Source organism: Eurosta solidaginis, chromosome 2 (assembly GCF_040869045.1).
Source record: "Eurosta solidaginis isolate ZX-2024a chromosome 2, ASM4086904v1, whole genome shotgun sequence".
Classification (NCBI taxonomy): domain Eukaryota; kingdom Metazoa; phylum Arthropoda; class Insecta; order Diptera; family Tephritidae; genus Eurosta; species Eurosta solidaginis.
In genome coordinates this window covers 280735636-280749966 of record NC_090320.1, presented here as the reverse complement: position 1 = coordinate 280749966, position 14331 = coordinate 280735636, and the positions used below count along the sequence as shown (strand labels likewise).

At 35.3% G+C, this 14331-nt stretch overlaps 1 protein-coding gene across 1 annotated transcript; it reads left to right on the top strand.

Annotated features, from left to right (window-relative positions):
- Nucleotides 1-10947: 10947 nt before the first annotated feature.
- LOC137241873 (putative nuclease HARBI1) lies at nt 10948-13154 on the top strand. Its single transcript, XM_067769236.1, has 3 exons — nt 10948-11153; nt 11209-11495; nt 12952-13154. The coding sequence occupies exons 1-3, from the start codon at nt 10948-10950 to the stop codon at nt 13014-13016; spliced, it is 558 nt and encodes a 185-aa protein (XP_067625337.1). The 3' UTR covers nt 13017-13154.
- Nucleotides 13155-14331: the final 1177 nt, after the last annotated feature.

Sequence of the window (14331 nt, the reverse complement as noted above, 5' to 3'; positions counted from 1 at the left end):
TAAAAAATCAAAAACCGAAATTAACAGGATAGGAATAAAAGGTATTTTACCATTTTCGAAACCCAGACGTCTTGATCCAATCAAACTTAAAATTGCCAAAGCTAAATTTGATTTTTTAGTTAAAACGGGTATGCAGACCCTCAAATTCTCCTATTACATCTCCACTTCATCTCGTTCCTAAAAAAGAACCAAATGATTGGAGACCTTGCGGAGACTATCGAAGACTTAATTTTATTACTACACCAGATCGGTATCCTTTACCACATATCCACGATTTAACAACAGATTCAAAAAACAAACAATTTTTTTATAAAATTGATCTTGTGCGTGCTTACTAAAAAATTCCAGTGACAGAAGTAGACATTCATAAAATTGCAATAACTACCCCTTTTGGAATGTTTGAATTCGTAAGAATGCCTTTCGGTTTACGAAACAGTGCTCAAACTTTCCAACGCTTTATTAATGAAGTATTTTTTGATTTCGATTTTGTATTTACATACATTGATGATATTCTTATTGCCAGTGATAACGAAGATCAACATATAAATCATTTAAAATCAGTTTTCAAAAGACTTGAAGAATATAATTTAAATATCAAACCTTCAAAATGTACTCTCGGTGTAAATAAATTAAATTTCTTAAGTTACAAAATTTCAGGCGAAGATATTAAACCAACTTTAGATTGAATTGAAATCATAACAAATTTTGAAAAACTAATTTCTATAAATAAATTACAAACATTTTTAGGTATGATAAATTACTATCACAGATATATTAAAATGTTAGCAACAGAACTTAGTCCTCTGCATGAAATGTTAACATATGCAATTAAAAACAAACTCAAATAATTAAATCGGACAAATGAAACCACAATAGCTTTCGAAAATGTTAAAAAACTTTTTGCTAAAAATACTTTACTTACACATTTCGACAAAAATGATTCTTTATCATTAGCAGTAGGTGCATCTAATGTTGCTATTGGAGCAGTTCTTCAACAAACTAGCAATAATATACTAGAACCTTTAGCTTATTTTTCAAGAAAATTAACTACAACAGAAACTAAATATTCAACATTTGATCGTGAACTTTTGGCAATTTATAATTCAAATAAACATTTTAAAAAATTTTTTGAAGGTAGAAATTTTAAAATTTATACTGCTCAATTTACAAGTGATATTCAATATATACGTGGAAAAGACAACATAGTTGCCGACACACTTTCCCGTATTCCAGAAATAAATGCAATTTCAACTCAAGATATCAATTTAGAAACTTTATATAAAGAACAACAAACTGATACATTTTTACAAAAAACCATTTCTGATCAAAATTCTAAAAATAATTAAAAAAAATTCATATTCCAGTTATTAATTTAAATATATGTCTGGTCTACAACCTTTTCGACCTTATGTTCCACATTCTATGAAAAGAATTTTATTTGACAAAATTCACTCATTATCTCATCCAAGTATAAGAACAACTAGAAATTTAATTCAAAATAAATATTATTGGCCTAACATGCGTAAAGAAATTAACGATTGGACTTCATCTTGTATCAATTGTCAAAAATCCAAAATTTCAAGATATACTAAATCTCCTATTCAAAAATTTCAAATACCATCAGGTCGTTTTGAACATATTCATATGGATATTGTTGAACCTCTTCCAGTTTCAAATGAAAAATATTATATTTTAATATTTTTATTTTTTTTTATTGACAGATTTTCACGTTGGCCTGAAGCTTATCCACTTAAAGATATTTCAACAAATACTATAGTAAAAACTTTTATTCAAAATTATATACCACGATTTGGTATACCATTGTATATTACAGTAGATCAAGGTTCACAATTCACCTCAAAATTTTTTACGGAATTAACTAAACTCTTAGGTTCTCATAAAATTCATACATCTCCTTACCATCCTCAAGCAAATGGCATGATAGAGAGATTTCATCGAACTTTAAAAGCAGCAATTATAGCATCAAACGACTCGGTTCATAGGTCTGACATTTTACGATTAATTCTACTTGGTTTACGAACTTCTATTAAAGAAGATTTAAAATGTTCATCTGTTGAACTTGTTTATGGCCAAACACTTAGAATACCTGGTGAATTAATTATTTCAAATAGTAATAAAGAACATGATTTTTCTAATGACGCTCTTCATAAAATAAGAGAATATTTTTCGCTTGTTCGTTCTAAAGTTTTTCATCATAACAAAGAAAACTTTTTCGTTCCTAAAAAATTAGAAAATTGTGAGTATTTTTTTGTTAAAGTTCTTCGTAAATCTAATTTAGAATCACCTTATGAAGGACCTTTTAAAGTTATCTCTAAGAACCATAAAACATTTACAATTCAATACAAAAATACTATCAAAAATATTTCAATTGATTTACTTAAACCAGCAAACATACTTATTAATACTTATTTAAATACAAATACAAATACATTAAACGACAAAAAACAAAAAAAGGTTACATTTAATATTATTTAATAATTTGTTTGTTTTAAATTTTCGTGTAGGCGGAGTAAATATAGTGTTAACTACTTTGTAATCTTTACTTTAATTTTTAAAATAATTTTTAATTGAGTTTTCGTGTTAACTTAAAAATTTTTGAATAACTTCAAAAAAGAAAATTCTTATTAGTATGAAAATATTTAAACTCAAAAATAAACAAAAATAAATTTTTAAAAATAAGATAAATATTTGGTTTATTACCAAAAGCACCACGTTTTGGTGACGCTGACCACATTGTATGACATCTTTTGAAATTTAAACTAGCTGCAAATATTTAATTCTTTCCATTTCTTACTAAATTACGAGAATTCCATATTTATTTTTCTTACAAATTGACTTTTACAATAAGCTTTTTTCTAAAAGATATAACATTTTTTTTTTTTAAGTGGTAATTAATGATTTATAATTTTGTTAATATTGTTTTCCGTATACATATGTTTTTTATATAATTATTATTTTCATTTTATTTTTGAATTATTGTAACTTCGTAAAGTTAGGCTTTGATAAAAAAATATTGCTATATTTACCATTAAAAAAAATTAGAATTTGGCTTTTATAAAGACCGGTTTAAAGAAAATTATAGATTTTTTTTAATATAATATTTATTTATTTATTTAATTTTTGAAATAATGTGTTTCGCATACATATGTACGTTGTTTTTATACTTATTATTTCCATTTTAATCTTGAGTTATTGTAGCTCTTAAAATTAGGCTTTGACAAAAAATATGTGTTATACTCAGTTGAGCAGAGCTCACAGAGTATATTAACTTTGATTGCATAACGGTTGGTTGTACAGGTATAAAGGAATCGAGATGGATATAGACTTCCATATATCAAAATCATCAGTATCGAAAAAAAATTCGATTGAGCCATGTCCGTCCGTCCGTCCGATAACTTGAGTAAATTTTGAGGTGTCTTGATGAAATTTGATATGTAGGTTGCTGGGTACTTATCTCAGATCGCTATTTAAAATGAACGATATCGGACTATAACCACGCCCACTTTTTTGATATCGAAAATTTCGAAAAATCGAAAAAGTACGATAATTCATTACCAAAGACGGATAAAGCGGTGAAACTTGGTAGATGAGTTGAACTTATGACGCAGAATAGAAAATGAATAAAATTTTGAACAATGGGTGTGCCACTGCCCACTTTTAAAAGAAGGTAATTTTGAAGTTTTGCAAGCTGTAATTTGGCAGTCGTTGAAGATATCATGATGAAATTTGGCAGGAACGTTACTCCTATTACTGTATGTATGCCTAATAAAAATTAGCGAAATCGGAGAACGACCACGACCACTTTTTAAAAAAAAATTTTTTTAAGTCAACTTTTAAAAGAAAAGTTAATATCTTTACAGTATATAAGTAAATTATGTCAGCATTCAACTCCAGTAAAGATATGGTGCAACAAAATACAAAAATAAAAGAAAATTTCAAAATGGTCGTGGCTCCACCCTTTTTCATTTAATTTGTCTTGGATACTTTTAATGCCATAAAATGGGTGTGACACCTACCATATTAAGTAGAAGAAAATGAAAAAGTTCTGCAGGGCGAAATCAAAAGCCATCGAAATCTTGGCAGGAATACTGCTCGTGGTACTACATATATAAATAAATTAGCGGTACCCGAGAGATGATGTTCTGGGTCACCCTGGTCCACATTTTGGTCGATATCTCGAAAACGCCTTCACATATACAACTACCACCACTCCCTTTTAAAACCCTCATTATGACCTTTAATTTGATACCCATATCGTACAAACACATTATGGAGTCACCCCTGGTCCACGTTTATGGCGATATCTCGAAAAGGCGTCCACCTATAGAACTAAGGCCCACTCCCTTTCAAAATACTCATTAACACCTTTCATTTTATACCCATATCGTACAAACAAATTCTAGAGTCACCCCTAGTCCACGTTTATGGCGATATCTCGAAAAGGCGTTCACCTATAGAACTAAGGCCCACTCCCTTTCAAAATAGTCATTAACACCTTTCATTTGATACCCATATCGTACAAACAAATTCTAGAGTCACCCCTGGTCCATCTTTATGGCGATATCTCGAAAAGAAGTCCACCTATAGAACTAAGGCCCACGCCCTTTTAAAATACTCATTAACATCTTTCATTTGAAACCTATATCGTACAAACAAATTCTAGAGTCACCCCTGGTCTATCTTTATGGCGATATCTCGAAAAGGCGTCCACCTTTAGAACTAAGCCCCACGCCCTTTTAAAGTGCTCATTAACACCTTTCGTTTGATACCCATATTGTACAAATGCATTCTAGAGTTGTTGGCAGCGCACTACCCGCAAGTGGCCCCATGAAACCAGGCTAATCCTGTTTTTTTTTTTTTAATTCATACATACGTTTTGTTTTTTTTTTTTTTTTGTATTCTAATTCTTATTTATGTGTTATTTGTATTTTTTTGTTACCGAGTCTTTGAGAGGCAGTGGCTTCTTAAGCGCCGAGATTTAAAACCGCTTGGCTACAGAGAAACTCATCAGCTGAGAAATATAGATTCACAAAATACAATATATTAAAAGCATAAATATAATTTTTTAATTATTAAGAGAAGATATAGCCGTCTTTTTTATGGCAAAGAACGTGTCCGAAACATCAATTATTCTCGAGTGAGAGTTATAATCTTCACACAATCATAGAAAAGGTTCGTGCAGTTGGAAATTGCTTCTGCATTGGTTAAGAATTATAGGTTTATAATGCCTTAAAACTCGGCATGGAACATTCAAGTTTACTTCGTTCAAAAGAAATGGGCTTAAAGTCAATCCATTTAAAAGTCTAGCCATAAATAGTACACCTAGCATTTCTCTACGACTTACAAGGGTAGGAAGATTTATTAGTTTTAATCGATTAGTGTAAGGAGGAAGATTATACGGAGAGTTCCATTGAAGATTTCTCAAGGCGAAAAGTAAAAACTGTTTTTGAATTGATTCTAGTCTATCGACATGAACTTGATAACGCGGATTCCAAATTGTCGATCCATATTCTAATATCGGCCTCACCAATGATGTAAAAAGGGTTTTTGTAACGTAAGGATCACTAAACTCTTTTGCCCATCTTTTCACAAATGCTAAAACTCCTCTCGCTTTATTGATTGTGGCATTAATATGAGGGTTGAAACAAAGTTTGCAATTCATTGTAACTCCCAAGTCGACAAAAACATCAACGCTTTCCAGAGTTTGGCCATTAATTGTGTAGGAAGCTGGCTGTATGTTCCCACGTGAAAAACACATGGATTTACATTTTTCTATGTTGAGAGGCATAAAATTCGCATTACACCAAGTAACTAAACGATTTAAATCCGCCTGGAGTAAAGAAGGTTCTTCAACCGACGCGTATGACTTAAAAAGTTTTACGTCGTCGGCATACATTAAAGTTTTAGAATATTTTATAGTTGCGGAAACATCGTTTATAAAGATCAAAAACAGAATAGGACCGAGATGGCTGCCCTGAGGCACACCGGAGGGAACATCGATGACATCTAACAAATGTTTTTAAAAATGACCCCTTGAGTTCTACCGCATAGATAGGAGGAGATCCAGCGAGTTAGGCCAGGTTGAAAACCAAGCAATTCGAGTTTATAAACAAGTAATGAGTGGCGTACTTTGTCGAATGCTTTGCTGAAATCCGTGTATATAACGTCGGTATGATGATTGTTTCTAAACCCATTAAAGACGTGAGTTGTAAATTCAAGCAAATTGGTTGTGGTTGATTTGGCTCTACAAAAGCCATGCTGAGAACTATCTATCAATGTAGAAATCGAAAATGTAAGGTGGTTAGTAAAGATTTCTTCGAAAAGCTTAGGGATAGCGGAGAGCTTTACTATTCCACGATAGTTTTCAATAGACGACTTGCTTCCTTTTTTATGGAGTGGGATAAGAAAAGATTCCTTCCAAGCCGTCGGGAAAATGCCTTTTCTTAAAGAGAGGTTAAACAGATCAGTAAGGGGCTGGTAAATGTATTCCGCACATTTTTTAAGAAAACATGTTGGGATCAAATCGGGACCGTATTTGAAGGATTCTTTTAGGGTCTTTAGATGTAGTAGAACATCTTCAGGCAACAAATGTGGGGCATATATTGAGTTACTAGAATGGAGCTCATAGGGATAATTTGTAGGTGATGAATCAAAAACAGCAGAGTAATTAGAATGATAGAATTGAGCGAAGAAATTTGCAATCATTTGATCGTCGCTGGAAATGCTATGTCTAAACTTCATGGCAGAAGGAAACCCGTTAGTTCTGCGTTTAGAAATTACGAAATCATAAAAAGACTTAGGGTTGCAAATAATGTTTCTTTTAATTTTACATATATAAGCTTTATAACACTTTTTATTAAGTTCAAAATACTTATGACGGAAAATAGCGTACTGTGCATAATCAGAATGTATTTTGAATAAACGTGATTTCTTTTTTTTTAAAGCTTTTAAATCTTTAGTAAACCATGCTTGCACTGGTTCAATGTACGAGCATGTGCGTTTGGGCACATGTTTTTCAAATAAAGTATAAATGGTTTTATTAAAATGTAAAACGTTTTGCTCTAAATCCTCATTATATCGAGGCCACGTTATCTCAGAAAGCTCTTTATTTAAATTGTTGAAATTAGTTTTGGAAAAATCAAAGCATCTGGTAGAGACACGTGTTTTGTTAGTGCAGCCGACTTCGTTGCTTATGATTTCGTAAGTTATCTCAAGAGAAGGATGGTAAACGTCTTCTGGCAAAACAAGAGGGTCACACCGATTTATAGAGAATTTAGATATGTCGTCAACAAATGCTAAGTCTAAGAATTTTCCATACTTATTCGGAAAGAAGTTGATCTGATTAAGGCAAAGATCAGTAATTCCATACAAAAAGTCATTGTTATGCATCTTGGATTATACGGGGACAATATTGTGATCAACGGTATTCCAAGATATATGTGGCAGGTTAAAGTCGCCTAAAAAAATCATTGAGTCCGTGGGCTTTATCATCGAATTGACTAATTGTAACAGTGAAATATGGTGCATAACTGATAGATCAGAAGACGGTGGAATAAAGCAAACGGTTAAGTAAATATGACCCCGGCCTAGTAAGATTCGGATGCATTTAAACTCGATGGAATCCACTTCGGCTAAATTAACATCTTCAGATGGAATTGAAGAATGTACAGCTAGCAAGACACCACCTCCAGTCCTATTTAAGCGATCATTTCTATAGGTCTGATACTCACCGCAAAAAATTTCGGAATTTAAAACATTGGGTTTCAGCCATGTTTCGGTAAAAGCAATAATATTATAGTTACAGTGAACGGTTTTCAAATATAAGTCAGTTAATTTAGTAGTTAAGCCTCTAAAGTTTTGATAGTAAATGCTTAAGCAAGATGTTAAATTAAGTTTTTTGGATCGGAACTTTGAGGAGGAATTTTTGCTACATTTTGAGTAATCTCAATAGTCTTATGCACAAATTCGCGAACAAAAGCCCCTGGCGGCCAAAATGCGTAGTCCAAAAGTTTATCAAAATCTTTTGAGGAGACATCAATTCTAAATGAAGAAATGTTTCTTTCGTAATTAAATTTAAATTTTCTTAAAGTCATGCCGTCAGCGTTAATTTTCGAAGTGACATAAGACTTGATATCCTCAACGGAAGTGTCTTTGTCAAAGCGAGATACAAAAATCGATTTTTGAGCGGGACTACAACCAGCTTCTTAGCCGGTGCTTCTGAGTAAGAAGTCACAGATTGAGAAGTTACAATTTCAGAAGTTACAGTTTGCGACTCTAAGGTTTTTTCCGCGGCCTTAGAAGTGGATGGAACCACAGCTTGCGGATTAGGGGAAGCCAAGTCTATGAGCTCCACTTGCGGAAGATTAATGTTCTGAGCAGGATTAAGATTCAAAGCGTTAGGTGAGTCTTCAGAGTGTTTTTGTTTATTATTGCGATTGTCTTTATTTCTATTTAAACAATGCGGTAACTCATCCAAACACTTGAAAGACTTGAACAAGCTATCGTATTGATTGAACTTTTCCGTGTTTATGGAAAACTCTTTAGCAATTTCAGAAAACGCATTTCGTGTTTGTCCAAACAGTTTAAATAGGTCAACCTCAGTTGATCTGCATTTAATGCATGACCAACGTACTCCCTTTTCCCCATCATTGACAGTGTCACCAACTCTAGCCGTCAGTCCCGCGCACTTTCCATGGGCGAGCCCATCGCAAAGCCAGCAGGAGACAAAACGTTCGGATTCGCTTTTTACCTGAGAGTTTTTGAAAATGAAAGTAATTTTTTATAGACGGATAATGAAAATTGACTAGTATAAGAATATTGAAATGGTAAAGATATGTTTGTAAATTACAAAGAAACAAGTAAGGACGGGACTGTCTTCGGCTGTGCCGAAGACTTCATACCTTTCATGAATGGGGCTGAACAATAATCTTATCCCATTCGTCATCTCCGAATAATCGTATGTATAAGATAAGAAATATATAGTGAACAGATCTACATACCTAAACGATTTCTAAGATAAATATAAAATAAAAAATAGGTAGGTACTTTGTGTGAAGATGCAAAGTTTCAGGTTTTTTGTGGTCTGCGTGTAAAAAATATGACTACGAATCACGTATTTCAACAATATATGACGTAAACGTAACTATTTGATGAAATTTTATGAATTTTGAAGCTTCTATCCGTAAAAAAGGGGCAAAAATGACAGTTTATATTAAGTATATAATATATATACCACCGATCTCTATGATTTTTTCAGACAAAAATATATGCTATACACGTAAGCATTTGGTGAAATTTGAAGCTTCTAGCTGTTAAAATGGGGAAGAAATTGCGCAATGTTTCTTATCTGAACAATCGGTTGTATGAGATATATACTATATATACCACCGATCTCAATGATTTTTTCAGACAACAATATATGCTATACACGTAAGCATTTGGTGAAATTTGAAGCTTCTAGCTGTTAAAATGGGGAAGAAATTGCGCAATGTTTCTTATCTGAACAATCGGTTGTATGAGATATATACTATGTATACCACCGATCTCAATGATTTTTTCAGACATCAATATATGCTATACACGTAAGCATTTGGTGAAAATTGAAGCTTCTAGCTGTTAAAATGGGGCCGAAATAGCAAAAAAAAAATATATATGTACTATATATATATACTATATATACCATCATATATATATTATATATATCACCGATCTCTATGATTTTTTGACACAACAATATATACTATATACGCAAACAATCTGTGAAATTTGAAGCTTATAGCTGGGTAGAAATTGCGAAAAGTTTCTTATCTGAACAATCGGTTGTATGAGATATATACTATGTATACCACCGATCTCAATGATTTTTTCAGACAACAATATATACTACACACGTAAGCATTCGTTGAAATTTGAAGCTTCTAGCTGTTGAAATGGGGCTAAAATTTGCGAAAATATACATATATATACTATATATATATACTATATATACCACCATATATATACTATATATACCACCGATCTTTATGATTTTTTCAGACAACAATATATGCTATATATGTAAGCATTCGTTGAAATTTGAAGCCTCTAGCTCTTAAAATAGGGCAGTAATTACGAAAAGTTCCTTATCTGAACAATCGGTTATATATAGTATATATCCCCCATACTATATATACGACCGATCTCATCAATTTTTTCAGGCAACAATATGTGCAATATACGAAATTATATGGTGAAGTTTGAAGCTTCAATCTGTTAAATTGAGTAAGATATTACAAAAATCCTCTTTTTCTGAAAAATCTGTTGTATGGAGGATATATGCTATAGTGGTCCGATCCGGCCGGTTCCGATAAATGTCTAATCGGACACCCAAATACACCTGCTCACCAAATTTTATCAAGATATCGCAAAAATTGAGGGACTAGTTTGCATACAAACAGACAGACGGACAGACGGACATGGCTAAATCAACTCAGCTCTTCAACCTGATTATTTCGGTATACTTAATGGGGGGTCTATCTATTTTCCTTTAAGGACTTACAATTTTCGGTTTCGTGACGAAATTAATATACCATTTCATTTTCATGAAAAGTATAAAAACAGTTGAAATAGCACTGAGAATGAGAAAGTTATATATAAAGCAACTCTGAGGCCCGGTTTCACCAACTCGACTTAACTTAGTTAAGTCTTTTTTTTTAATTTTTCTGTTTCACCACCAATGCTTAGCTAAGTCGCAAATTAGCCTACCTGTTAGCTGGCTTTTTCTCGACTTTCAACAGTGTTGCTGTAGTACAAATTTTGAGTCGAATTAAATGGCACTATTTATACTTATTTCATTATGGAAATATAGCAACCCCGCTATTGTTGACATCTGTCATTTCTCTGAAGAGGCTTATTTGTATTATCGGTGGAAAATTTGTAAAAAATTTAATGGATCTTCGAGATTCTGGTGAAAGTGATTGCGATTTTGAAGCTCTGCAGGTAATCGTGCTTCGGCGAAAAAGAAAAATTAAAGAGCGTCCTGACTTGTTTCATTATTATGACGATGTTGACTTTCGCGAACGATTTCGTATGTGCAAAGATGCTGCTTGGTTGGTTTTTTCTTTAATAAAAGACAAAATTTATCTTGAAGCTCGGTAAGTTTACATCATATTTTATAAATGTTGCCCTAAATTACTTCTCCGTTTACAGCAACAACGCAATGCAGCCACACCAAATATTTTTCATCGCACTCCGGATCTATGCTTCAGGATCTTTTCAGCAAATTGTGGCAGCCCTTTCCGGAGTTTCAAAAGCAAGTGCCTCACGTGCAATTACGCTAGTTTCCTACCATCTAGTATCCTTGCGACCAGATTTTGTGAAATTTCCTCAAACGAAACAGGAGCGCTTGGAAACACAGGCTGCTTTTAAAGAAAGGGCAAATTTTCCGCGTGTAATTGGGGCAATGGACTGCACCCATGTTAAAATCAATTCCCCAGGTGAATATGCGTGAATAGCAATTGGAAAACAATATCTCTATATTTATTTATAAACGCTTCCCAAGGCAGCCGGTGCTGTCCGGCTTCATTTCAGTCTAATCCCATTTAATTTGTTGCGTCCTCCCAGCAGATCCTTGCAGCGGGGTAAAAGTTTAGTTGAGGGGTCGACTGCTAATACGCTACCAAAAATATCGAGAGAGGTATCAAAAGACGCGAATAATCTCGAAAATAATAATCCGAAGGCGGAAAATAAAAATTGTATCTCAGTTTTGCAGTTGAAGTGGGCGATTTTCATGTGGTTGTTGTAACGTTCTGTACCCACAAAAAAAAGTTGTGAACATAAGTGTTTTGCGCGGATATAGTTTTGGTCTACAAACCGGTGTTGGACCCACCCAGGGTAATTTTTTATAAGCGCGGCCGAAGGCCGCCAATACAGAGAGGTGTTCTGCGCAAAAATACGATGGATCCCACCCCTGGTTTCGGAGGGACCCGCGGGAAATATTTCTGTTTTTCGTTAATATCTTTTGAACGAGTTAAAATTCTTACTTTCGGCCTTCGGATTATTAATACTGATGTCAAGACGCGTCGTTTGACACCTCTTGATATTTTTGGACGCGTATTAGCAGTCGACCCCTCAACTAGACTGTTACCTGCAGTGGGACTGCGCCATACTCCTGCTCCGGGAAGGTATCGAACCCTAAGGGCGCCCGTAGTCTACGCCTCAGCACCCCTCACTACCTTTCAGCAGCTCTGCTGCTCAACAAGCCACGCCCCACGGCGCCACCAGCTCATACGGCCGCTTCCACTCATGACTACAATCTCCGTAGTTGAGTTGGTAGCAATGCCGAGCATCAGCAACCGCCCCGTCTTCTGCTCCCCTCTTGGAACCAACGCTTTTAATAACCCTCATTCATACGGCTGAGTTCTCAGGTGCCGTATTTCCTCAAAATGCTTACGGAGATGACTCCTTAAGCCCCTAGGCGGTGTTGGCTCATCAATCAGATGTCTGTTGGGATGCTCATGTTTCTGGGTATTCAACAGGAACTGTTTGGTTAGCATCTCATTTCTCTCCCTGATGGGGAATATTCTCGCCTCATTATGTAGATGGTGTTCTGGGGACAAAAGAAGGCAGCCCGTGGCGATTCTGAGAACAGTATTTTGGCAGGCCTGTAGCTTCTTCCAGTGGAGTCATTTTTAGGCTTGCCGACCATTTGGGTGACGCGTAGCACGTAAACGGCTGGCCAATTGCTTTGTATGTAGTAATGACCGTTTCTTTATCTTTTCCCCCGGTACTGCCAGCAAGGGATTTGAGGATTTTATTACGGCTCTGGATTTTCGGGACAATTGCGGCTGCGTGCTCACTAAAATGTTGCATCTGTGAGTGAAGAATAAATAGCACCAGCGAACAAAAACTATTTTTTTAACATACTAAACATTTATTTTATATTATTTCCAGGCGAAGAAGATCAAACTTATGTGCAATGGAAGTGGCTGCAAAAAGGTACATCAAAACGCTGCTAATGCGGTCATTGGTTAAAATTGGTTGAGAAAGCTCCTGTATAAACTTATTACTTTTAAATAAACGCAAATATATTTTTATTAAGAAAAAAGTAACCAAATAAATTCACAAATAATAATAATAATTTAATACTTTATAAACACTGTAATTTATGTTGATTATATTTAGTGACTGCTTCCCAAGGCAGTCGGTTCTATGTACCGGAGCGATTCGGGATTTTTCCGACCAAGGACTGTCATTTCAGTGTAACCCCATTTAATTTGCTGCGTCCCTCCCACAAATTTGCATCCTCCCAGCAGCTCCTTGCAGCGGGACTGCTCCATATTCTCTTGGTCTGGGAAGGTATCGAATCCAATCCGCGTCCGTCTCCTGACCCCGGTGCTGAGAAATGCTTTTGCTGCGTCTGCCGGAAAAGAATATTTTTAGGACGGTCACACTCTGTTCAGTGTGTCTCGTGTAAGGGATGGTTGTATCGGACAGGTTGTTCTGGGCTTGATCCCAAAACCCGACGTCCACGTAACTTTTATAAATCTTTTGTAGCTCCTTGCTGTTCACGTCCAAGGGCATACCGTAGTCTACGCTTTAGCGTCTCCGCGACGGCAACCCCCGAGGGGTTTCATTGCGCCATGTTGCCAGGTCGCAAACCCCAATCTACCGGGTACCCCAATGCTTGCCCAAGGACGCCCAGTCCCAGGGCAACAACAGCAGTTGCGTCCTGGCCTTCCTCAACCCAGGCGTAGTCACCCGTCACTTACTCCCAGAGTGGCGACGTCTCCCCCTATGCACTTCAGAATTCTGCAGTTAAACTGTAATGTACTAACTGGGAAGATCACGGAGATAGTAGATTTCATGAAGCGGCACAACATCCGCATTGCTGCGATTCAAGAGACTAAACTCACAGCAAGGTCTGAAAACCTGTTCTGGGTATAATGTCCACAGAAAAGATCGCATGAGCGGAAATGGAGGCGGCCTCACGTTTATCATACACCACTCTGTGCAATATCATATATTTCATCCTGGCATCGACCGCTGGGACAATGTCTTAGAACGTCAAGGCCTATCTGTCCGGTCAGGCGATGCAAACCTAGAAATCATCAACATCTACATCCCTCAGCGCCTTACTCACTGGCAACAATCGCATTATCTTAGCCGACTTTAATGCCCATCACGATCTATGGCATTCAATTTAGCGGGCGGACAGTAGGGGTGAGATGTTGGCTGATCAAATAGAAGAAACGACGTTCTGCACAATAAACGGAGACGCCCCCACACGTATGGTAGGAAGCTGTCACAGCTCGCCAGATATCTCAATCGTGA